The sequence below is a fragment of the Amblyomma americanum genome, chromosome 6 (assembly GCF_052857255.1).
Source record: "Amblyomma americanum isolate KBUSLIRL-KWMA chromosome 6, ASM5285725v1, whole genome shotgun sequence".
Taxonomy (NCBI): Eukaryota; Metazoa; Arthropoda; class Arachnida; order Ixodida; family Ixodidae; genus Amblyomma; species Amblyomma americanum.
The window spans coordinates 39,816,204-39,843,416 of record NC_135502.1 but is presented as its reverse complement, the minus strand read 5'-3'; the positions used below and the strand labels follow the sequence as shown (position 1 = coordinate 39,843,416).

The 27,213-nt window shown below is 46.6% G+C and overlaps 1 protein-coding gene across 1 annotated transcript; it reads right to left on the bottom strand.

Moving 5' to 3' along the window:
• Positions 1-201: 201 nt before the first annotated feature.
• Nnp-1 (Ribosomal RNA processing protein 1 homolog Nnp-1) lies at positions 202-27,203 on the bottom strand. The gene is made up of 10 exons (XM_077669174.1): positions 26,945-27,203; positions 26,777-26,856; positions 26,515-26,658; positions 22,986-23,180; positions 21,783-21,847; positions 19,474-19,699; positions 13,815-13,912; positions 9,305-10,940; positions 7,970-8,063; positions 202-449 (listed from the first exon to the last, which is right to left on the bottom strand). Exons 1-10 carry the CDS (start codon positions 27,066-27,068, stop codon positions 286-288), a joined length of 2,826 nt encoding a protein of 941 aa, XP_077525300.1. The 5' UTR covers positions 27,069-27,203; the 3' UTR covers positions 202-285.
• Positions 27,204-27,213: the final 10 nt, after the last annotated feature.

Here is a 27,213-nt window from a genome sequence, read left to right as displayed (position 1 = left end):
GGCACATGAGTAGAGCTTGTTCTAACCAAAATTTCAAGAATGACGATGGAAACTGAGTTCCCGTTTACCAGAGGTGAACAGAAGGTTATAAGCTTCCCAGAACAATACCGTCATATAAGACCCTTCAGGCTCAGTGTTCTAATCTTCATAAGCCACCTAAAGATAATAAAAGGAACAAACAATTACAAAAGACAAAGGCAATTACACAATGCATTGTTTTTTATTCAATGCTTAGAACAACATGACATATCATGGTAATTAACGGAGCACTTGAAGTTCACATCCTCAAAAGAAATCAGATGCCCTAGAACGCTTTTTGGAACATGAACTTGCAGGTGCGTTTGACGAAAGCGACAGTCGTGCCTTGAGAACTCCCTGAACTGGCCTCTTAGAAGCATCGAATGGTATCTCAGGGCTGTTCTTCAATATTTCGAAATACTCCCTAGGATCTGGAAAGAATAAACAGGTAGCAGGGTCAGCTCAAGCTCGAGATTCCATTAAAGTGGTAAAGCAAACCACATTGAAATCTCCTTTGAAAGTGTCTCACCAAAGTCATGGCAAGCTTTAAATACTACTCTGTACATATTCAGGATAACACGGCAGCATTAACTTTAATATTTTTAGCTGAGACTCGTTCTATCTGACTACTGCCAAATGAATTCTGGCCCCTTGAGTTGAAAATGCATTCTGGCATTCTGCGTTAGGGTAAGGAAGGTTTAAGAAAAAAGCTCGATTCACTTGAATGAGATTAATAAATGAACACAAGGACAAACATGCACTACAAAACAATGTGCAAAATTTATACATACGGTATATACTCGCGTAATGAACCCACTATTTTTTTTTCCAGAAAACCTGACATCAATTTGGGGGGGAGGGGTCATTACGCGGGAAAAAAGGTTTAAACAGATTTTTCTGGATTGTTTGAGATTTCACATACCTCCGTCCTTCCTCCTGTCATAAACAAATGCACGTGGTCAGACGCATTGGTGCCGCTGGTTTTTAACATCTTTCACTTTGATGCAACATGGCAATTTTGCAGTAGCCGGCAGCACCGGCCAATTGCAGCGGGATAGCATGAACATACTTAACACTGGCCCTGAAGATCAGGCATGCGTTTTTGAAGGGAAAGCTTCATGGGGCTAGCTTTGGCACCTTTCACGTACGTGGAGTTTGTTTACCCTTCAGCAGAGCCACAGGTGTTCCGCCCCCCAGTTTCAAAACCAATCTTCAATTTTCTTCGAAACCAAAGGAAAGGAGTATAACTGGCTCCTTGGGACAGTGGACACCTCAGTGGCACTTTAGCCTAAGCGGTAGTGACAGATGTGCAGATGTGCGCTGTATGCGTCGGCATTCACAACATTGTAGCAGAAACACAGCAGCACTAAAATTCTAGAGGGTCCCACAGCGTTCATTGTGTCAATTGCTGTTGGCGTTGACAACGTTCCAGACTCTGGTGATTTTGAGGAAAGGAAGGTGCATAACTGGCTCCCTGGCCTCATCCTGCTTTGAGGTACCTCGGGGTGGTGAGAGAGAGATGGGGCTGCATGCATTAGCGCTGACAATGTGGCACTGCAGCAAAAGGCCGCAGCACTCATTGGGTGACCAACCTCTCACAATCAACCATTAATTTAACTGCCACCTGCCAGGGAAACAGGGTGGGCGCACTGCCTATCCAGTGTGCGAAACGGAACGCACTCAACATTACAGACACCAAGCCACGTCTAGTTGCCCGATACACCACAGCTTTTGCTCTCTAACCAGTGTTACGTCTCGCCTACCTACGACGCGCGGTATAGCCGGCGCGGATGCAACGGACGCCGCGGCTTCGTTCATCGCGGCCGCAACGCCTCCCGCCAAGCGCGTCCAGGCATGTTTCAGTGCCACGTGTCGTCGTGCGTGCGTGTGTGTGTGTGTGCATGTTTTGCCCACGCTTGTCAAAGCGCGGCAGCCGGGGAGAGGAGCTCCTCAACTGGGAGGCGAGGAGGTCTGACCGGCGCCGGCCTGGCGGACGCGCCCGTCACGCCTGAACATGTTCATGCGTCGCCGTCTTGTGCGACTCATCCCAAGCCGCTCCTTCTTGCCCTCGACTCCGAGGGTATATAAAGAGAGCTGCCCCGGACGCCAACGAGAGCCTTCGATTCCTTCCTTCGAGTAATGTGGTCGCCCTGACCGGCTGCTCTTTTGCGATGCCAGAATAAACAAGTTGTTCTGTTGCCAGTCGACTCATCCTTTGCCGGGACCTTCGGATGTTTCCAGCTTTGCCCCAGGCCGCCAGGCCAACGCTACCCTTGGGGCTTGCAACCCAAATGCAACAACTGGTTGCCAGCGGTGAGATCCCGACAACGGAGGCCAGCAGCGAAGATATGCGGTCAACTGTATGCTGAGCAGCACAACGACCATCCGGGAGCAGTGCAACGAGCCCTGTGTGATGACTGGTTGCCTGCAGCGGAACGACTGCGCTGAATTCGTGGCTGCGAGGTTTGGTGAGTGCGGGACTTTCTTCTTCTGAGTTTTGCCAGGCTTTTGTTAGTGTCAGAAACAGAGCTGGTAATTGTGGTTGTCGTTGCTGCCGGGTTAGTTTGCGGCAAGACAATAGTAGGCAGTAGAGAAAGCAGCATTCGGAGCAGCCATGGATTTGAAGTCGTTGCGCAAACCGAAATTGCTGGAGCTTGCAAGAGAGTTGGGTCTTGATGTCTCAGACAAACTCAGAAAACCAGAACTGCTAAGGGCGATTCTTGAGTTGGAGGCTGAGGATGACGAGCTGTCGGAATGCCTTGAGACCATTGAGGAGAGGGAACAAAAAGAGAAAGAGGAGCGCGAACGTAAAGAACAAAAAGAGAAAGACGAGCGCGAACGTAAAGAACAAAAAGAGAAAGAGGAGCGAGAACGTAAAGAACAAAAAGAGAAAGAGAAAGAAGAGCGCGACCGTCAACACGCTTTGGAAATGAAGCGTCTCGAGGTAGAGATGGAACGCGCTCGTAATGGAAGTCAGGCACACGGTGCAGGAGAACGGGTATCGTTCAAAATGACTGACCTGATGCGGCCGTTTAAGCTTGGAGAGGACATTGGTTTGGTCCTGGTTAACTTTGAGCGAACGTGCGAGAAGCAGGGGTTCTCTCGGGAAACGTGGCCACAGCGCTTGCTCACTTTGTTACCCGCCGAGGCGGCCGACGTAGTCGCTCGCTTGAAGAGAGAGGAGGCAGAGGATTTCGACCAAGTGAAATCAAGTCTGCTAAAAAAGTACAGGCTGTCAGCGGAGGCGTTCCGTCGGAAGTTTCGGGAAAATGAAAAAGGCAGAAATGAGTCATATACAGAGTTTGCCTACAGGCTTATGTCAAACATGCAGGAGTGGCTCAAAGAAGAGAAAGCGTTTGGTGACCACGAGAAAATTCTGCAGTGTTTCGGGCTGGAACAGTTTTATAGTCGGTTACCTGAGAACGTGCGGTACTGGGTCTTGGATAGGCCAGACGTTAGTACAGTGGCTAAAGCCGCCGAGCTAGCCGAGGAGTTTGTGACGCGTCGGGCTCGCGGAGCTAAGGACGGTCAAAAGGGTGAATTTGGCTCCAAGTCTGAGAGGCCGAAGTTCACACCCATGAGAGCAAGGGGGGACACACGTAGTGCGGATGCGAGTGAAAGCAGTCCGACCGAACGTAAGGAGACGGCGGCAGCCGAAGCCGAACGCAGAAAGCGGTTCGAGGCGAGGCAAGCGCGCGTGTGTTATACGTGCCAGAAGCCGGGTCACTTTTCGGCGCAGTGTCCAGAAACAAAAACAAAAGTCGTTTTTTTGTCATTATGTAGCACTGACGAGAACATGAAGCTTCTCGAGCCTTACATGCGAGACTTCCTCGTGAACGGGAAAGAGTGCCGAGTGCTTCGTGATTCCGCAGCTACAATGGATGTAGTTCACCCCTCTTACGTAGAACCCGATATGTTCACGGGCGAGTGCGCATGGATCAAGCAAGCCGTGGAAGCTCATAGCGTGTGTCTGCCCGTAGCAAAAGTGCTTATTGAAGGACCTTTCGGAGCACTTGAGACTGAGGCCGTAGTGTCATCTAGGCTGCCCCCCCAGTATCCGTACCTATTTTCGAACAGGTCCGATCACCTCCTGCGTGAGAAGGGGCTTTTGTTTGGTGAGGCTAGCGTTCAGGCCTTAACCAGACCGAGAGTTCGGGAGCTCGCTGCAAAGGCGGTAGTTGCGGGGCCGACGTTGTCGAACAATGAGAAAGGGTCGGAGGCGCAGCAAGCTGATATTCCGAGCACGTCAGAACTGGATAAAATTGAGCCTGTAGCGTTGAAGGCACCAGGTACTGGAGAGGAAATGCCCGACAAGGGAAAGTTAGAAGAGCTTCCGGTCGAGCTTCCGGGACTAGGCTCAGTGACGAACAGGGAAGACACTGATCAGGTCATTAGTGACTTAATCATTAAAGCACCGCTGTCAGCTGAGCAGAGAACCGAACTACACCAACTCTTACAAGAGTTTCAAGGTCAGTTCTCTGAGAGGCCTGGTAGGACTTCTGTCCTTACTCATGATATAGAACTTACCTCGCCAGAGCCAGTACGATCCAAGGCGTACCGGGTGTCACCCCGCCAGCGCGATATTATGGAGGCTGAGGTAAAGAAAATGCTACAGCTCGGTGTTATTGAGGCGGGTGAGAGTGATTATACCTCCCCCTTGATTTTAGTTGAGGTACCGGGCAAGGAACCTCGTCCTTGCGTCGACTACCGCAGGCTTAATTCCATCACTAAGGATCAAATTTATCCGATCCCTAACATCGAGGAGCGCCTTGAGAAAGTTAGTAGCGCTCAGTTTGTTTCCACCCTAGATCTTGTCAGGGGTTATTGGCAGGTTCCACTTACAGAAGAGGCTAGTAGGTATGCGGCGTTCATTTCACCAATGGGAACATTCCGTCCTAAAGTTTTGAGTTTTGGTTTGAAGAACGCGCCATACTGCTTTTCAAGCCTCATGGACAAAGTGTTGCGGGGACAGGAAGAATTCGCTTTACCGTATTTAGACGACGTAGCGATATTCTCTGCATCCTGGTCTGAGCATATGGCACACTTGCGGGCAGTGCCAACCCGCCTGCGCGAAGCGGGCTTGACAATCAAGGCTCCCAAGTGCCAATTAGCACAGGCCGAGGCTGTCTACCTCGGTCACGTGATTGGACAGGGTCGTCGCCGCCCCTCTGAAATAAAGGTGGCCGCTGTGCGAGACTTCCCGCAACCGCGCACGAAGACCGATATTCGGTCGTTCTTAGGTGTCGCCGGCTACTATCAGAGGTACATCCCCAGGTACTCCGATATCGCGGCTCCCCTGACGGATGCTCTAAGAAAAACAGAGCCCCAAACAGTCGTCTGGAGCGAGACAAAGGAAAGAGCTTTTAGCGCCCTAAAGAGCGCCCTAACAAGCCAGCCTGTGCTACGATCGCCAGACTACACGAAAGGGTTCGTTGTTCAGTGCGATGCTAGTGAGCGAGGCATGGGCGTTGTATTGTGCCAAAGGGACAATGGAGAAGTGGAACACCCCGTCCTGTATGCTAGTCGTAAGCTGACCTGTCGTGAGCAGGCGTACAGCGCCACCGAGAAAGAGTGTGCGTGTCTCGTGTGGGCCGTTCAGAAATTGTCATGCTACCTAGCCGGCTCGAGGTTTATCATTGAGACGGATCACTGCCCTCTCCAATGGCTGCAGACCATCTCTCCCAAAAATGGCCGCCTCCTGCGCTGGAGCCTCGCTTTGCAACAATATTCCTTTGAGGTGCGTTACAAAAAGGGGAGTCTCAACGGTAACGCCGATGGCTTAAGTCGAAGCCCCTAACGTAGGAATCCGCCTCAAAGTTGTTGGTTACTGATGTTTTCTTCCTGAGGCAGGATTTTTAACATATTGCTTTTGTTTAGTGTTTCAAAGTGATTATGTGCTTTCTAGTGCAATTTTCCAATTTGTGGACGCGTTCTGAGTGCTGCTTGACTACTGTAAGGAACTAGGCAGTAGTATAAAAGGGGAAAGAGCCTGGCAGAGCTTAGTGAGGGTTGTCTCGTGCTTGCTGACTGAGCGGTTGCGTTTCGGCGTAGTTCTAACGCTTGCTGGGAACGAGCACAAAAATGGCAACTCTCCCGAAGTGACTTTACAGTGTCCTATGTGATCCTGAACCCGAGAACGAGGCCTTCTCTGTGCGCTGCGCTCAAGCAACGTCGAGGGACGATCGGTTTCGATTACGAGCATCATCGAGCGACATCCCTCTGGACAGCGGATGCAGTCCCCTGACCATCGGGATCTCCTTCTCCCGGCGGGGCGGTCTGTTACGTCTCGCCTACCTACGACGCGCGGTATAGCCGGCGCGGATGCAACGGACGCCGCGGCTTCGTTCATCGCGGCCGCAACGCCTCCCGCCAAGCGCGTCCAGGCATGTTTCAGTGCCACGTGTCGTCGTGCGTGCGTGTGTGTGTGTGTGCATGTTTTGCCCACGCTTGTCAAAGCGCGGCAGCCGGGGAGAGGAGCTCCTCAACTGGGAGGCGAGGAGGTCTGACCGGCGCCGGCCTGGCGGACGCGCCCGTCACGCCTGAACATGTTCATGCGTCGCCGTCTTGTGCGACTCATCCCAAGCCGCTCCTTCTTGCCCTCGACTCCGAGGGTATATAAAGAGAGCTGCCCCGGACGCCAACGAGAGCCTTCGATTCCTTCCTTCGAGTAATGTGGTCGCCCTGACCGGCTGCTCTTTTGCGATGCCAGAATAAACAAGTTGTTCTGTTGCCAGTCGACTCATCCTTTGCCGGGACCTTCGGATGTTTCCAGCTTTGCCCCAGGCCACCAGGCCAACGCTACCCTTGGGGCTTGCAACCCAAATGCAACACCAGGTTTAGTAGTAGCTGAACCGCAGCTAATTTTTTTACGCCAGGCTAAAAAAACACACAGGACGGTGACGAGTATGTAATGCGAATGTTTAAGCCTTAGCTTACAGCATTCAACGTCTTGGCGCTCTGCCAAGTTCGTGGAGTGCACCGCCGGCCCTCACCCACCCCACTGGGGTAGCATAAGATCTCCTCAAAAGATAAACAAGTGGTGATGTTATTGGCGGCGGGCATCATCTTGGCGCACTGCCAACGCCTGCGCTGGGGACAGTGAAAAAACTTCTTCCGAACCCGCTACAAAAAGTCAAAGGCTGAAAAAAAAAAAAGGTTCATTCTGGCCGACAAAGTGGTTGGTGGGTTCATTATGCGAGTGGGTTCATTATGCGAGTATATATGGTACATATGAAAAGTATGAACTAAGTAGTATAGTCAACCAGCAACACAAGTGCATGCTCAAAACCCAGACTTCTCTGATCACATCAGAAAGCCAAGGATCATACACCCTAAAAACGCTATACAGCCCAAAAAACCCCAGAACCCAGAAAAACCCCGAACAGAGATGCCATGATGACTCTTTCAAGGGACCGGGCTAACGTTCAAGAAATAAAACTGCAGCCCTTGTCAAACTATCATGAAAAAAAAACAAACATCCCAAGAGTGTGATGCTGGACATTATAGCATCCCATCTTTATGCCACGGCGGCTCAGTGGTTATGGTGCTCACCTGCTGACCCAAAAGGCGCAGGTTCAATCTCTGTCATGGTGGTCGCATTTCGAAGGAGGTAAAATGCTGGAGGTTCGTGTGCTGTGCGATATCAGTGCACGTCAAGAACCCAAGTGGTCGAAATTATTTGCGGAGACCTCCATTACAGCATCCCTCACAGCCCAAGCTACTTTGGGACGTTAAAAGCCTATAAACCATAAACCACTAGCTTTCTGGAGTGAAACCAATCACCACATATGCAGCAGTGCATAATAAGGTAGCAGGCAGTCTCAAGCCCTGAGCTGCCTACTAATGTTGCTGATACATCCTGGATTGCAGGCACACGCAATCTATGAAAGTGCGGAGAAGGCTCAGCATAGCGACTGTTCTAAGTGCAGCTCACAATTTAAGAGGCACTCACCCTGTGCTTTGTTTTTGGACAGTGCAAAGATGACTCTTTTTTCTTCCTGAGAAGATGGTGAAGGCTTTACAGGTGGTGATGAGAACTTCCGGGACTGAAAGATATATTTAGATACTAAAGTACACATTACAGCGAGCATGCAAGATTCTGTAATGTACATAGCAACAAACAGTGCACTGCAAAAGGCAAGCTGGCACTATATAATAGCAGTGTAAAGGAGTTAGATGTAGAAATACAAGAATAACAGAAAAAATGCATGTTCACAAGGGCAAAGCCTCACAGTCCCAAGGTCTTCAAGAAGTTGGCTTCTCCTGGCAGCTTTTAAGCTTGGTGGCGAAGCCTCAAAAAGCGCCATTTCATTGTTTTTTGTATGCATTTGCATCCGAAAGTTGGCCTCGCGAACCTAGATGTCGCACGTGCCGCAATGTCATTATTTTGCAGGAAGTACGCCGCCACGACTAAATGCTCTTTACTGTAGCCTCTTCTTTAAAAATGCACAGCCATCTATGGAAGGCAAAATGGGACCGCAATTTCACTTTACTATATCTGAGTTGACAACAGCTAGGTTCTACTGTATGCATAAAAAGATGCCTGTGCACTGTGCGAGGTCAATGTAGAGGTCGAAATTAATCCTGGGCCCACCACTAGGATCTCTTCCTTCTTTCACTCCTGCTTTGTCCTTTCCCTAATGGGACTGGTGAGGTGTCCACCAGGGGTGAGCTACACTTTTCCTTTTCTCATAACCAATTTATTATTATTCATACTGCAGGGTAAAAAAGATGAGCAAGAATGTATGTTCTGATAAAAAACTGAAGGTCTGTCCATTATGCAACACTTACAGTATACAGAAAAAATTTATCCTCACTGCACATCACTATGTCACCTGCACTAAAGATGCAGTGTTTCACAAGGGAACTACAAGGTGCTTCATCCAAGCTGCCAACATCCACCCCGATATTTCTCTCATGGCTTGCAGAGACCAGTGAACCAGCAGCAGATGTCTATAGCTACACAAATACACCCCATCTTTTTTATTGGTGCAAGCTGAATGTATACAGATTCAAATTCAAAACTTTATTTCCAACGACTCGTTGGGGGTCATCAGGCAAAAAAGCTGCCCAGATGCTCAGAGTATAATCAAATCAATAAAACCTTCGCATATTAGCAAAACTTAAAATCAAATGCAAGTGTAGTGCAAGAAGCAAATTGTCAATTCACATGTGAAAGTGAGACAAAGTATAACAACAAAACCAAATACTATTCCAGGAGTGCTACAAAAACAAAGCATAAATAGGTAAGTAACGTAAAAAGCACACAGTGACAATGTCAGAATACCTTAGATAACTCTGCCTTTGTCGCAGAGACACACTTGCGAAGAAAGTATGCTGCTGGTTGCTTGGCCTTAGGAGTGCACGGCAACTTCACAGGCAGTGTTTTGGCGCTCTGTTCTCCATTTGGATGCACGGTATTTCGCAGTGGTGACTGAGGAAATTTTACACAAGCAACTTCTACAGCTTTCATCCCCTCACTCTCTTCTTTTACAGCTCCCATGCTTGGTGACCTAGCACCTCCAATTGACAGGCGCTTTTTCAGAGGCAGAGATCCTGGCTTGTCTACTGGAGAGAGCTGTAAGCCAGGTGCCTTTTCTGTCCCCTCCAGTGATTCACCAGCACAAGCCACTCCACTGGCAGGTGTGGCTGGCATAGAGGTTTGCTTAGCTTCTCCCAAGCCTGGTTTAAGTGGTGTGACCTGCCACCCTTTGGTCTCAGCAGAAAGCCTCCTCTGCTTCTTTTCCTTTCTTGCCTGCCTTCTCCCGAGTAGCTTCTGCTGTTTCTGTTCCAAAGAAACCTGAGCCTGGCCACTGGTTGGTGATTGTCCATTTTCAGAGATTTTCTTTTTGGTGACTGGCAGTTTTTGGGCAGGTTTCGGAGACTGCTGCTGTACTAGGCTGCCTGTGCTGTACTTCTGTTTCTTCTCTTCTAAGGATGTCTGAGCTTGGCCATCAATTGGTGACTTTTGGCTACCAACAGGTTTCAGAGACTGCTGCTGCACAGGGGTGCTTGGGCTTTTCACGTTGCTTTTCACATTAAGTGACTTTTTGCGTGGTGCTTTTCCAAGGATCAGCCGGTCAGCCTTCTTGGCAAGAAAGACTGTTTTCTTTGTTTCTTTCAAGGGTGAGACACCTTCAACAGGACTGGCCGTTTTCTGAGACTCACATTCGCTGAAGCCTGTGCTTTTATTAAATTCGCTGACCTGCTTTCCACAGTTTTTCAACTTTTTTTCTTCCGGAATCTTGGCTTCATCAACTGAGCTGCTCTGTGAGGCTTTACGCTTTCGTTTTCGCCTTTTCTTTTGGGAAGGAGGTGCACATGACTCTGCAACCTCCTGAAGAGCATTTTTATTGTTTTTCACTTTTTCATCATCTTGTGCAGAAGATCTTTGCTTGCGCCTCCTGTTTGCACCCTTAACATCAAGCATTTTGTCATCATCTTCCACACTTTTTTTATTCCGCTCTTGCAGTGGAGATGAACTTTTCTTATGATTCTTTCTTATGCTTTTTACCTGAAGTATTCCTTCATCCTCTCCAGAAGAATTTTCAAATTCGCTACCTGTGTCAGTCTCCTCTTCATCAGAACCCAATTCTTCCGATTGCTTTTTCAACCTTTTTGCTTTCAGATGCTTTTTCCTGTTATCTGCCTCATCACCCAATTCTTGGTCACCATCACTGTTATCCCCATTGAAGATGAACTCGTATGCCCCACTGGTGCTATCAAAACCAAAGCTGGGCTTTGTCTTTTCCCGCTCTTTCCTAAGCCTAACCACTTCTTCTCGGTCCTCTTCAAGCTCCTCCTCAAGTTCTTCCTCAAGCTTGTTGGCAGCAGCTTCAATGTCATCCTCAGTTATAGCATCCCCAACATCAACTTCCTCCACAGGGGGCCTGACCAAGCCCTCTTTGATAACAGCACGGAACCTGCGGAAACAACACAACATGTTCAGGAATGCACACCACAGCAAAATCAACATCCAGCTACAGACACAAGTAAATAGGAGCCCCTCATGGGCATATCTAACAAGACTAGCTCTAAGCTTCTTTAATTTGTCAAATAAGGTGCCACTAGTGGAACAAATCTAGCCTTGTGCAAGCCTATGTAGGCAACAAACTCGATGTGACAATGCACAGACACCCTTCAAGGTAACCATTGTGAAGCTGATTTGTTTGATAAGCTGCACAGTTTAGAGATCTCCATTCAGTTCACACAGACGCAATGCTAAAACAAAAACGAGAGAAAGGAAACAATAGTCAACATGGACCATGAAACCTGTATGCACTAGTTTACATAAATGCAGTCGCCGACCAATTTTTTGGACTCGGCGGGACCTGGAAAATGGTCCGAATAATCAAATAGCCCGAAAAATCCGTTAACTTAAAAAAAAAAAAATAACTTTTCTGCGAAAAACCGGCTTTAAAAATTGTGAAAATCGGCACTCCCCATGTTAAGCCTACATGCGATAACACCAGACTGTATGTGAGCCATAGTGAAGTATTCTACAGAGCATCGATGGGCCAGTGAGTGGTAATCTAGGAATCCTGCGGCCGGTATGCCGCGAACGAATGCACGCGCCGCGTGAAGCAAGAACAGTCAGCTTGCATGGGGCAACGACGCTCGCGAAGACCGAGACAACAAGAGAGGTAACCCATGGGAAGACACAAGCAGAAGCCAGCGCCTTCAAGTGCACTCCCCCACCACGTTTGCTGCCCTGCACAGCAAGCAGGTGGCATCGTCCAAGCCATGGCAGACGCTGCAGCTGCCCCGCTGTACCATTTTCAATACGACTGCGCGCTCTTCGTAGGCCATCTAGATGGCAACGAAAAGCATCCCATTATCTCGAATGGCAACGATGGAGAACAAATAGCCAAGCCTATCCAAGCCAGTCTGTCCGATTCATTCCATCAGCACCAGCCGACTCCATTTAAATCTAAGATGGCAAATTCCAGGCCACAGAAACGAGTTGGTTGTGACAGCGATGCCCACGTGTCTATACTAGGTTTTCTGTTGAAAAACGATCTGCACGGTATTGTTGGTGCCTATTTTAGACCGAAAAATTGAACTTTTAGACCCCACGTTCGAAATATCAGTCATGAAAATGAACACGTTCCTATGAGGTGCGCGACGGTCACAGAGCGAAGTCCGAAATATCGAGCAAGTCCGAATTATTGGAGTCCGAAAAATCGGACGGCTACTGTACCAAAACTATCGTATTTACACGACTGTAAGTCGACCCTCCCATATTGCATGTAAGAAAAAAAAAAAGGCCATGCCCATGGGGACAATCCACAATAAAAATGCATTAGTCGCTGGACTACTGGTCCACACTTGCGCCATTGTCCTCATTAGTATAGCCATCGTCATCACTGCTGCAGTCCCACAGCTCATTGTTCTAACGTTGTTGTGCAGCGAAATCCTGCACTTAGCTAATAACCACAGCATGCCGTCGTCCTGAAAAATCCCACGCTTCACAAACAAGTGCACCACAACAATGCATGGAACAGCTGAAAATATTGCCTCGCTCCAGCCGCTACACCTGCATCGCCTGTCCCAAAACTTCGAACGTACGGCACAGTGCGTAGACAGTTTCTTCAGCGCAAAGAATGACAGCCATTTTCAATGCAGTCGTGAACGAGCGCCGAACGCTTGCTAGACCCGGAGCACTAAAGACGCGTAACGAAGCACGACAGTAAAAACTGGTAAAACGTGGCCGGCAGTAAAGTCAAATGGGTCAAATAGTGCCAAAGAGAAACTATGCATGAGCAACATCAGCTCTTCCATCAGCTGCCGACACTCCCCAGAAGCGAAGCTGTTTCAAGTGACTGTGCTGCCGCGAATGAAATAGCGGCCTTTCCTCCAACAATCGACACCCCCATAATCGCCGAGTGCGCAGTTAAAAGTAAAAAAAAGGAATGAAAATTCGTCCGAACAAGAGCGCAGAATACGTGTATGCTACTCAGTAGAGCCGTAGAGCAAACATAAAATTGCACCAACGGCATAGCATTCCTGATAACTGGTTTTCCTCACCTTTACTGATGGTTCCATGTGTTGGTTTCGATTGTAAGTTAACTCCCAGTTTCAGATTTTCAAATTAAAAAGAGTAGGTCGACTTACAATAGTGTAAATACGGTACACTATAGCGTTCCAGATCAACAAATGGCCAACAGACTTTCCTGACTGTTCCACTGAGTAAAGACAATGCAGAAAAGAGGAAAAAAGAAGCTAACTGCACACATGCAGCGATTCATGTGTGCAAGCTTTCCAGCCTGGCAAGGGTAACGGTGAAGTAGGTACTGGATGCAATTTGCAATTACACACACGGGTTCTTGTAACCTGGCAGCAGTTTTCAAGTGAAAATGAGGTTATTAATCTTTTTCACCTAACATAAGTCAAATTTTCTTACGAAATAGCAACCACGACAGAAAAGGGCAAAACCCACAATTGAATGAAGGACTGCACATGATGTGCACGATTTCTGAAATTTCCTCTTGGAATGCTCAATAAATGCTCCCTTGCGAACTCTTCTTCATTTATGCTTGTCTCATTGTCAGCGTACTCTTGCTGCCAGTGTTCTGTTCTAAACGACATTTCGGCCACTTCTGTTCAGCTGGAAAGATTCACTAGGTCCTGTTAAAGGTTTACAATATTAGTACATTGCATAGTTAAATCCAAGCTAAGCCAAAAGAAATGATAACCCTAAAGGCTGTTCCGAGCAACCTACAGGCAGACAGAATATGTTAGGAAAATTAATGCTGCTAGGAATGTGACAAAACTACAAAAACTAAAAACCTACTCACTTCTTTACCATTCGGGTAATTACTGCACGATTGAGCGGCTTCAACGTGCTTGCCTTGAGTGTGTTGAAAAGCTTGTCAGCAATCATGCTGTAGTCAAACTGCAAATCGACAAAACAGAACATTAGAAAGACCTTCAGTAAAAACTAATAAATCTTCTGTGGGGAAAAAAAGTAAGACACATCTGATCTTCTGTCAAGGTGGAGCATTGCTTTCAACACCACAGCTCTTCACTGCCAAGTGAATGCACAGGTGAGCTTGCGCTACAATACTGCCGACAAAAAACTTACAACTCCCAATTTTTTGGAGATGTTTGATTACTCTAATTTCTTCGTTGACTCCGCCACAAGCCCCATAGAGTTAATCTATAACGGCAACTGAAATCTTGGGTGCAGTACAAATGACTGCTCGTTTGGTTCTTTTACAGACCTCACTCACATCCACTGCAGCACTGCGACCAACATTTAAACCACTGTTAAAACGTATTTACTCGAATGTAACGTTTCTTTTAGGTTTTTGTTTCTTGTATTCTACCCTGACATTATTATAGTATACCGTGATTTGACTGCCCTAAAGCAGTGCTGCGGTGCTACCATTTTGAAGCAAACGCAACTCTGTTTTAGCAACAAAGGTACCATGGAAGCCAAATCCCAATCCATCCAAAGTTAAACGTCATCTTTGTGCTCATTGGGATCCCATGCCTGTCATGTCAAGGCGTCGTTTTGCAGTGCGCTTGTTTCGACAGTTACTGCTTGCTGCACTCCGCACAATGGCAACATGTGCTAAGTATGGTACTCGTTTTAAGAGGAAAGTAACCCTGACAGCTGAAGAGCTCAGAAATTTTGAGGCAGCTAGACGACTAGGTGTAAACAAGTCAACCATCCACAGGAGGCAGTTGCAGCTGAAGGTGCTTTTTAAATGTGAGCCTGACCACAAAGGCTTCCCTGGCCCTCACCGTGGCCGTCACATCGAACTAAAGAAAAATCAGGGTGTCTACCAAGTCGACGTTTCCAAATTCCCCGAGTTTTCCAGGTTTTCCCCGAGTGCATTTTTAAAATTCCCTGAGTGACACAGTACTTTGTTTTATGCGAAAACAAGCTGACACAAAGACGTCTGATGGTATCTCTCTCCAGTAAGCATGTTAAAAAATACAAACGAGGATTTCATCCTATTTGAATAGTAAGGAGTAGTGTTTATTTCCTTTAAAAAAAAAGGGGAGAGATTAGCAAAATGCATAACAAATCGAATATCTTCGAAAAAATGTTAAAACAAACTGCAAATCCAATTGAACATTTTCAAATACGAACTAAAAGGAAGATGCATGCGGAAACAAATATTTTCAAATGTGAGATATTTCTATCTACTGATAGTAACCACAATGGTGTGGCACCTGAACTTTAGCGTCACAAGTGCGATTCTCTCTCGGCAAGTCTACTCAGACCAACTGCAGATTATAGAAACCTTAGTTTGTAGAAGTGAAGGAGCGACAAACCTCAAAGTAACACTGGAAAGTCAACCCCAAGTTCGTGCACAACGCTTCAGTGTTATTTCACTGCTTTAGAGAGTTTATTTTCGTTTGGATGAGGGACACTTGCATCTTGGCATCAGCCAACACTGTTTTCTCAGCTCAAGCACTTCCACAGAAGCGGTGGCACGGTTCCTTTCCCGTTTCTTCCTCTGTCCATTGGCCCTTTCTGCTCTCGTCCTCTCCAGCTCCTCTTTCCACCGTGCATCCGCCCCACAGACCATTTGGAGCATCCTCTTGGTCAGCTGAACGTTGGCAACTCCTCCTGCTGACATTACGACGTCATACACGATTCGCTGTGCGGCCAAAGATTGCTCCTTATGATTTCCAACAAGGCATTCCTCGTTAATAGAAAATCCTCGCTCGACAGACGCATTTCTGTGTGAAAGAAACAGAATCACCATCACAAATGTGAACAGTTCTTTGTTCGAACCACAGATGCCTGCCCAAAGGTATTCCAGCCGATGCATGCTCCTATTGAAATTTTTCAATGCCGCTTGCGTCGAGGCTAGGGAGCATACATGCTTGTAGGACCACACCGCCCGGTCGGCTTCTGTTCCTGTCATCCATTGGTGCTCCATTAGAACTTCAAGTGCGTCATTTAGACGCCATTCCCCGAGATCGGGAATCAGCGCACACGCGGGATCCAGAGATGACGATCCCCTCACCAGCTTAAACCTCAACGGCAACCTCTCCGCAATCTCTTTGGTGCAGTTCTTGACGAAAGTGGCGCAGTCCCTTCTGAACCCTAGGATAGCAGAATATGAAAGTTTCGGGGCCTTTCGGAGCGCATTCTTCGTAGCAAACCCAAGGCCAACCTTGGGCGTTGCAACTATGTTCGCAGTAAAGTCCACGTCCTCCTTGATCAACTTCAACGGACTGTCCGCCGCCATTATTACTTACTTCTTTCTCTACTATTCTACTCATTAGTGATCATAGAAGGTTCTTCAATGCTGCGCCAAGAAATGGAAGCATAGGTGAATTGGTCTGAAACTGAGCCAGGAACGGCTGCAGTTCCTCCGTAATGCCAAGCATAAAGGTTAGCTTTGCAGACAGCAGGGGATCATGAATGGCTGTTTCGACCACGCAGTAACTGCAACTGGTCAGTCGGTAGTTCTTGTTTCGACACAACGTACACTTTTGGGTACGGCAGAATCTCAATCGCTCTTGAAATTACACAAACATTTTCAAGCCACCGCACAGCGCAAAACTTCATAGGGTAAATGTTTCTCCCGGTTATGCATGCGTTGGGCAGGTACACATTTGAATAAGTTGTACAAAGCACGAAGAAATTCCACGAGTTGCCAACCTGTTGCTGCGTGTCCAGTTTTGAAAGCACCGTTCACACATGAAGGCCACAACTACCAACTTCGAGAATACGACGGCCATCGCTGGATTCACAAAGTTCTTGTTTGATCTCACAGAGAAAGTTTATATTTACATTTGGCCCATCCATTGAGATCTGAAGAATTTTTGATCGGGAGAGTCCATCTGTGGAAGTTTTAAAAGCGGACATGAATTCTTCCGCCCGCGTGTGCCCCAGAAAGCATGACGGCAAGTAGCACGTTTTCACTTTCTACTCTGCAACCGACCAAAACCGAACCAGCATGTCCATTTGCTCTTTTTGTGCAACTTTGATTAACGATTCGTCAAACACCACAACAAGGTGGGAGACATGGCTTACTTCCGATATGTTGAAGAAAGGTGTGAGGCCATAGACAATAGCAGGGTATATACTACCTTGTCTTTGCCAAGCTGCATTTTCTTGGCTGTAGCTGATGATGGGAACATCAAAGGGAACAGAGAAGCCGACGCCGCGGCAGCACGAAGTGATGTGTACGTCATAACAGCGCTGAGGCACCACATGACTTCAGCATTTATGGCCTCTAAGTCACGCTGAAAAATATCCTTTGCTGTACGATCGGGTTGGACGTCCATCGCAGTAGTTGAAGCACTTGAAGGATGCGCAAAAACTGACGCCACTGGCCCGGCATTGGTCACAATGGTGGTTGGTGGTGTCAAAAATGAGGCTACAGAGGGTGTCCCGGCATTGGTCACAACGGTGGCCGGCGGTGTTAAAAATGAGGCTACAAAGGGTGTCCCGGCTCCGGTAATGGCCAGTCGGTGCTTCTCACTTTCAACGTGACTTGTCACCGCTCTTCTTCCTATGTTGCCTATCGTGTTCTAAGCTGTTGTATTCGCCTTCGATTTGCCCATTCTTACCCTCGCATAAAGTTTCAAGAGACAAATAGCTCTTGTTTTTCAGATATCATAGCAATTTCCCAGGTCTTAAGCCTGACGAGGCAGCGCTCCGACGCAGTTGTACTGGCTTGGTTTTGGCTCGTCTTGTATTAGAGTGGCTACAGCAGTGTCTGCACATGTCCGTCGCGTACGTGCAATTAAAAGGGTTTTGAACGACTCGCGTATGCGTGTATTTCAGCATTTAGTATACATTTATCAACTATTTTTGTTATTTTTGCAAAATCCAAAGTAGCGATTGTGGCGCCACACATCCGTGGCGTAAGACACGAGAACCATTTCAATGGCCATTGAGATTTGCCGTGTAGCAGCGACGAGTTCGATGGCGATTGAGAATCTCGAAGACCCTCGACTCGAGGGTAATTGAAACTGGCCGTGTGACAGGTGTATAAGATGTCCCATTCCGTCCACGGCGCGCCCCGCGCGCATACAACTTTGGCGTGAACGTAGTGCGCAAAAGCCATAGTAGCTAAAACGCAACTGCACACAACGCCAATAAAAGGTTTTGTTTTCTGAAATGCCACTAAAAAACCTCTTAAGTGTTTAAGCAACAACATGTTTTCAAAAACATATTTCTTTTTAAAAGTGCACCTCTTAAGCACGAAATACTGGTTTTTGCGATGTGCAATACTTGACCAATAGAAAAGCAAGCCATCTCTTATTTTAGGCAAACTTAACATTTACATGTGTTTTTGTTCATATGGTGAAATTTATAGACAGAATATTGAATGTTAGGACATTCTTGATTATCGAACAACGTTATTTCTGCAATATTTTTTGGCCAAAAGTTGTGTTTCTGTAGTCGGTAGCTCTCCGTCCCATGATGCTTAGAGCGCCCATGATGGCTGAGGTGGTCTCGACGAAGCTCCATGCAAACTCTCATAGACGGGGCGCGCCAGTTTTCCTTCTAGGTAATATAGTGAGAAACTCTATGGTACACCATGTTCCGATATTCTAGAAACCATGGGCTACATCACAAGGCCTAGGTGATGATGCTACTTATAATGAAAAAATCGTATTCACAGGACTCATAAGAGAGCAGCATATGTTGGCCAGACCGGCAAATATTCAAATGAAAGGTTAAAAGAGCAGTTGAACAACACAATTTTGAATCATCTAGATCTTCGCTGCAAGCACTGCAGCAGATAAAGGTCAGACGAAAAAATCCACTTTCTTGTGCTGCACTGCTGATGCCAGAATCCATGAAGGTGTTCGATATTGAGAAGACAAAAAATAAATCTTGCACTGGCATTCTCTCCATCTTACTAGCGGCGATAAAGCCACAAATTCACTCCAGTATCAAAATAAAGGCGCTTTTGTTTAATGCTTGAAAATCTGCACTTATTTCGAGTGAGCAAAAAACAAACTTCGAAATGTTATTCCCGCCATCTGTGTCAGTATCGTTCTTTCACTCTACTCTGTCCAATTTCTTTTTTAATACGTTGGCCTTAGAACCCTATTAGCGCAAAAAGTGGCCGGCATTGCTGGCATGTGAAGCCTTGGGAGAAAGGAGGAACAGTGGAGAGAGATTCAGTGGGAGGCAACGGGTAGTGAGAGAAACCATATTTACTAATCAGTGTCAAGGGGTTGGGAGAGAGTGGTTAGGAAGTGTGGCATGGCACACTCAGGCAGGTGGGGAAGGGGTTCAGCGTGTCATGCAATGACTTACAAACTGGATCACTACACCCATCACCATCTAGGGGGAACACTAATGCTACCACATGCCCTGCTGAATGAATCGCACTGATCGTGTCTGACTTCTTTTTTCCCTGTTGTCACACACAGGATACCAACAAAAAATGCAGTCGTTCAACGAGTGTAACACGCTTGCTATTACTCTGCCCTTTGCACCCACAGAAAGAACCAAACACAACTCACAGGAACGGCAGGAAGATCCTGGGAAGACTCTCCTTTCTCAAGCACCCTCCCGTGCTCATCGTACATGTCTTCGTCCTCTTCTTCTTGCTCAGAATCATCGCTATCTGCCTCACGGCAACCTTTGAGTTTTACAGTGGTGGGATCTACACCCAGCTCCGCTGCCTCTCGATCCAAGTCCAGCAAGAGAAAGAACACATTCTTGCATACCGCATCCACAAGTGTCTGCCTGCGCAAGCAAAGTCTCTTATCAGATATTTCACTGTGCAAAGTGAGAACATTAAAGAAACACTGAGGACAAACTGAAGTTAGCCAGTATCGACAGATAACTGCATTCTAATGCAGTTAACAGAGCTTTTATAAGCTTGAAAAGGTATACAATAAAGTACAGGCGTCATCATCACCAGCCAATTTCGGAAGGAAACTGTGTGCGTTGACAAAGTTCTTTGTTTGCGGATCCCAGAGGCTAGGCTATATCACCATTCACTAATGGCGATCCAAGTAATTTTCGGTGCAGACCCACAAAAATTGAATAGTCTCGGTAAAATTTTGAAAAGCAATTTTCTCAGCAATTTGTATGTCCTTTTGGCTGCACAAATATTAGCAGACCCAGAAAAAACCACCGAACTGATTTTTACTAAAAACAAACAGTGGGTGGAGTTGTCGTCAGCGTAGGAACACCAAGTTTTGAGTTCCGCTCTCTTTTGTTTTGTTTTTTTCTCCCGCTAGTCAGTGCATTTTGGAGCAGCATTGCGCAATTTTAACAAGCGTCATGCTTTTGGCGTAGCTTAGAGCATAAATACGCAACTGTACCAAACTGGCGCAATAGGCGCAGCTGTTGCACCCCTGGTACATTCATATCTTGGTTTTGAATATAACACAAGGTGCACTCGGAAGCATTACTTGATCTACCCTGCAGAATTTCAGAGTCTTTGTTCTCGGTTCGCGGAATTTAAAACTTTCCGCCAGAGAAAGGTAGGAGCCTTAGCGATAACCTTCAGACTGATTCCTCGTGTGTGCACCACTGTTGCTTTTCTCGGCGTTGATCACTTGCAAATGATAGCCTCCAAAAAGCAGCAAATTGGTTTAGCACTAACAAACTAGCGCTAAATGTTAAAAAACAAAGTTCATTGCTTTCACCTCCCGTCGTAAATCTACCCCCGTAGAATGTAGTCTGCATCTCGGTGGATTACCAATTGAACGGGTTCAAAGCTACAAATATTTAGGAGTAACTCTTGATGAGAATCTACACTGGGCACCTCATATAGAAAACTTTTGCAAAAAGTTAACCTCTGGGTGCTATGCACTAATTAAAGCACAAAAACATTTTGACAAGAACACACTACGAATGATATATTTCAGCGTTTTCCATAACCATTTAATATACTGCATTGAATCCTGGGGTTTCACCTTCGCATCTTACTTAGCAAAAGTTAGCACTCTCCAGAAAAGGGCTGTCAGAATAATATCATATGCACCGAGAGCAATACCATCCAAACCTCTTTTTGATGAATTAAACATAATGCCCTTCACCAATGTACGTGAGTACAAAACGGCCATTTTAGTCCGCCAGATAATTAGCACGAACTCTCCACATCCTTCTTCCATATTCATCTCTCCCAAACGTGACACTAGGCAGGCACAGCACAATAATTTTAATTTACCCATAGCTCACAACATATACGGGCGGCGCTCAATTTCTTTTATCGGGGCTAAAATATGGAATACCGTGCCGTGTTACATGAAATACACGTCCAACTTTGTTTCTAAACTAAAACGCCACTACCTTAACAAGCAATCTGATGCACCAAGCTAAACACGTGTTGTTGCTCATAGCAATGCTCCATATAGTGATTGTTTAACTCTGACAATGTTTGTAATGGATCCATCACTAGCCATAGCGGCTAAGGATCCAGATGACTACACAGCATTTTGTGTATCAATTTCTGCGTGAATAAACGTTCTGATTCTGATTCTGGGCAGCAAGTTTGTGGTGCTTCTGACATTCACAGTTTCACATCACTCAGGCCATCAATAAGGCAAACATCGAAAGTAGTGTATCGGTACACACAATGTACCATACTTATCTTTGCTCTAATGCCTACATACGAACGCCATGATGCAATTTTTCCACCACCCATGTGCTCTGATTAGCTACTGGGGCACCTGTGAGTAAAAACCCATGCAGGACTTGCTTGCCGGTGCTTGAACATGAAGATGATAGACACCCAAGAAGCAGAATTTTTCTGCAGCAGCCACTGTACTAACAGTCACACGAAATAAAGAAATCAAGCTTCTCAGCCTTGACTTACTCATTTGACTGCGTCAAAATCTCCAAGAAAGGCTGCAGAAAAAGCATGGCTTGCTCTGGTGTCAACTGAAATGAGAAAACATGAAAGCAGGCATTGCAAAAACCAACCAAATAAGAAAAACCAGTGATGGTCTACGTAGCTGCACATGAGCTGCAAGGGACGCTACAGACAAAAGGGCTCCGGATTAATTTCAGCCATCTGGAGAAGAGGGCTCCGGATTAATTTCAGCCATCTGAAGTTCAGACACTGCACTGACATTGCACAGTACATACGCATTTTTGTGTTGTCATGCTATGTTTTCTGCAAGCAGGGCAGCCAGGTTAAAAAACACTTGTGAGAAAAGCTGGCATTTTTATTCAAGGTTTTTGTCAGTTTTTAGCTGACTATAATGACAAAAACATTTTTTTAAGTGCCTTCTGGGCTTCTTCTCGGGATATAATTAAAAAGGCCTTACAAATACGTTTTTTTTTTTCAAGATTTTTGTGATATGAAAGCTGCATCCTCCGCTAACCCCTTATACGACAAAGGGACACAAGTCCCACTTGCTTCAAGTGCCGGCAATTGGGAAACGGTGCACCGAAGTACAATATTTTTACGAATACTACTAAACTATCAAACAAACCATTCAGCACATTTTTATCTATCGCTAATAGGGTTCCTTGGTGTTCTGTATGTTTTCAAAGCGCGGGTGCACAGTTCGAAGATAGCCATCTTGGCAGGAAAAAAAACATTTTGAAAAATTGTTGAACTTTTCAGCATTTTCCATCAATCAACTGCCTCATAATATTTCTTGATGCAATTTTCAATTCCAATCCACACTGTCAGTCCAAAAGAGTGAGCTACAGATAAGTACCAAATTTTAAGGTATTTTTGCAAAGTTATCGGCGCAACTATATATACCTTCTTTTTCTATTAAACGTCTGTTTGAAATGGCTTGAAAGCGATGTCATTCAATTCCTAGAGACATCCTAAGTGCAATTTTACCATTTGTATGCAAGTGAGACATGCACAGAACTTGTGCCTTATAGAGGGTTAAGAAATCATCTGTTGTGCTGCAGTTTATGTGTGTGTCTTGTACAAAAGTTGCAGCAGTTCCAACCAAACCAACAGGTTCATTATTTTGTTTTCTATAAATTCAGCGCTACTTTTTTCAGACAAGCACACAGTCAGACATGACAGGACATGCACTGTTTCGTTCCTCACCTCTCCACCATGCGCTCTGGCAAGCTCTTGAAGAAAGACATCCACCACATGCAGTCTGAGACCAAGGGGAATTTCCTGACTGTTTGGACACAAAGCCGTTGTCTTTAGAGTGTTGCAGAATTTAGTGATGTTTTCGTTTTTCCACCCGCCACTGTAAGCAAGGACGACACCTTGCCTGAAGCAGCGTCGCACCAGCTGGAAACAAAATCAGGAAGGCATATGACAAGTTGCATCACTCCAAAGAAGACAGAAGAAAGATAGACAGCAAAGCTCGACGTTTTGAACACGCAAGCCACGCACCCCAATACCCATCTACAAACCCACCTCCCGTGAATGTGGACTTGCCTGTGTGCGTTTATACAAGCCGCGAGCCAGCACACTTGCTGTATAGGTTTTCATGTACCACAATGAAACTTGTGTTCATGGAACGCAGTTGTATTTAGAGTTTGTGAGGCTCTTTTGCGGCGGAGCTGCTCGAAAGGAAACTCACTCACGCGTGCTTGAATCAAATTTGCCGTCCACAGCAGTTTTTCAGTTGGGCAGAGCATGCGGTCCAGCCCCTTCCAGCCACTACAGTGAATATAAATATACTGCAAAGACAACGCATTATTTTTGCAAGCAAGCCAGTGTCCTGTGCCATGATAGCTTGCATGCAATGCCTGCCAAAAGAAAAAGTTCATTAACTTCCACAGAAAATGAATATGTTATAAAGCACATAGTTGCCTTTCAGAACATTTTTGAAAAGCATGCCTGTTCTAAGACCTAAATGAAGCTATAAACAACAAGGCACAGACCATGCCCTCAGACCTTTTCAAGAAGTATGTACTCAAGCTACACTAGCTGCCATTTTGGCATGCACAGAGCACTGCAGAAGGCCATGCGCACATTTTAATCGGCTTATCGCCACCTGCACCACTGAAGCTACACATTGTACATCACAAAGGCTGCCTCTCACGCTCGACAGAGGTCTGTCTGGTTGGGAAAAGAATTTAATTTAAATCAGAAAGAAGGACAACAAGAAAGATTAAAAAGACATGTCAAGAACCTACTCAGCTGTGACACTCACATTGAAGAGCTGCAGCTTGCAGTTTTAGGCCCTCATTTAGTCAGCTGAATGTAGGAGGGGGGAATGGCTCCTAGGGAGCTGTTAACATTTCCCTCGGCGTTGAAATATGCCATGACTCAAGTTTAGAGCCTTCTGCTGAGGCGGGGCTCACAATTAGTTCCAAGAAGTTTGAGTGGCACCCTGTCATGGCCAGCCAACGTGACGTCATGGCAAGAACTCCCCCGATCCCACGCCGATTGCTCCGACTGCTTCGTCTCGCGGAGTAGGTTCAGGTTTGCTTTAACGTTTGATGTTCATCACTTGCGACTAAAAAGCACGTAGACAATGGTGATAGAATCTCAGGCAAGCAAAACTACATTGAATCACGATCACTGTCGCTTTAAAAATACAGAAACGGAGTATGTCGCAGTGAGAGCCCATGTGTTTGAGCGCTCGCTACGACGGGTGCCTGCTGTGCCGTCGTGCTTCGAAAATGAGTGGCTGCATGCAGTAATGTCAGTTTTCTCCTATGTGCATTTTTTTTATTCCAGTTATGGGTGTGTGGCAAATTTATGGTTGGTAGGTTTACGACGCGAATAAGTTTGTTCCATGCCGATGGAGGGTCATGAATGTTGCTTTGTGCGCTTTAGGCACATTTGACACGGTGACACCTGACAACGGGGTTGTTTATTAAAACCAGGCTGTCAGTTAAAGCTGTAAGAGAGGTTATGTTTGACGCGCATTTTTGAGTATAATCACAAGCATGTACACACTACTATTCTGCGCAATTTAGCGAAGGCGACATACATGCATGATCGTGTTTCACTCGTTGACGGCCAGAAATTTTATTGTTGCTACTGTAGAATGATCAACCTTTCCAGCATTCGGTTCATCTCCCCATGCTGTCACACAGCAATAATGCTGTCTTGATGATATAGACAGCTTTAGTGTAGCCGGACAGCCATACGGCAAATATGGTAGTGCTTCCCCGTTGCTACCTTTGCCAAGTTTTCTAAGCCACATTTGCCGTACGGTAGCAGTTACCGTAGGTACCGTGTTTACCGCACAGTGGTGCTAAAACTCTCTAATACTAACTTGTCAATGTTTCTCTCTTCAGTCATCTTGCCACTAAGCAGCATCAATTGCCATGTGGACAAGGCGTGCGAGACAAATCGCTGGCTTGCATCACTTGGAGGCACACAAAGGTTGACGGATTGAATAGCTTCCGGCAACAGCTTCCTGTACTTATAGCCTGATTATAAAACACTCGCTGACAAACAGCACGGAAAATCGTCGGTAGAGAACACAACTAGAATCTTGTAAACCAGTACACAAAGTCATCCTCTTTAAGATGCTTGCTGCACACAACAGCCAAAGCTGACGGTTGCTTCCCCATTCTTAACTTAATCATCCAAGCTTTCGCATTTTTGACGACTATGGGTAGAAGTGGAAGCCAACACCGGCTTCTTTCCGTGGTCTGCAAAGCGGCACCGAGCAGTAAGTCGCCATGGTTACGAATTGGTGCGCAAAAACAAACAAAAACAACTGGCACACTAGCATCCCGACTGATGGAGTCCTTGCCGTGATGTCACGCTGCGGCAATCGCAGCGCCGCCAGTGTTCCTTTTCAGGGCTAATAGCACCCTCGAAGTCAATCTTGAAGTCACATGCCTTGCAGTAGCCCTGTTTACATGAATGTGAGAACTATCAACTTTCTAGGGCATCACATTCATGTGGCAATACTATAGGGGGGCGTAGGTCGAAAAAGGCAAGTCATCTTCCACAGTAAATGGAAACAGGTTTGAAGGTGCCCCTCCCCCCCCTGTGGCAGCTAGGCAATACCGCCTCAGCAGTGTAACAAGGCAGACTGCACTCAAGGTAGGGGCGGCTTTGCCAATGAACAACGCCCAGCACTTTGAGCAGGGGATTTTTGTGCACCACGCCTTCAGCCTTGGTCACTTGGACGGGGGAGGAGGAGGCGCCAGATGGTGGAAGTGTATTTGTGTGCAGTTTGTACCCCTTCCTTCTGAGAATACCGGCAGTGGTTCCACTGGCGCCTTTTACATAAGTAATGCAAACGCGCTACTACTGAACACACTACTAAGCACAACCTGCCACACAGTCATCATCATCATCAACCTGACTACACCCACTGCAGGGCAAAGGCCTCTCCAATGTCTCTCCAATTAACCCTGTCCTTCGCCAGCTGCGCCCACCATATGCCTGCAAACTTCTCCCAACTTCTTCTTCTGCAACTTCTGCAAACTTCTGCAACTTCTCCCACGTGACCCCACATAGCACGCCGTCTCGGCGCTCCCCATTGGTCAGTAGGAGAGCGAACACACCGACGCTGCGACTGAATACCAACCGGAGGGAACTCGATCGCAAGCCGTCTGCGACTAGACCGACGGCCCTCCCCAGTCGCAGACCGACAGAATTCGCAGCATCGCAGGAGAAAATCGCATGCATGTGAAACGGTCCTTACCATCATAAACTTCTCGAGACGAAACCTATCGATGGCGAACCACTCGTGAGCCATGGTCTTGAAAAACGTGTCCAGGAAGAGCAGCGACTGATCCTGATGGGCGAAGCAATGTACCAGGCCAGCAATGCTGCTCGCTAGTTCTTGCTGTGAACGTAAGGAAGTGAGCACAGTAAGGAAGCTAGAAGGGTTTACAGAGCTTTGATGAGACATCCCTATGAAACCATAAACCCAAGCAGCGGCTCCAACAAACGGATTACAACACCTGAACAAACGGCTTGTCGGACATCCACATACAGAAGAAAAGGCCTTTCCAAAGCTTCATCAGCGACTCTTCGGTGAACACTGAAAATAGTGTCGTTAATGTCGTTAATGTAGCGACCAATAAGAAAAGCAACGGTAATTCAAAGAATTCAGTACTGCGACTGCTTACCCGTGTCTTGACGGCCAGACTTCGCGCGTATCCATCTTGTTAGTTTTCTAAGTGCGCGATCTCTGGTAACTTTCTCGTTTGCTGCTAAGTGATGAGCGAAATGAACTTCTTGCGATACTGGCATTTTAAGTTACCACATCAAGCACATGCACGTCAAAAACAGCGTCTCGTGGTTTCTACGCGCTACCGCGCTTCTGGCGCTACCATGTGCGTAAAACCTCGCACCTCGCCACGGACGGAGGAAGGAAAGGAGAGAAATAATCAAATAC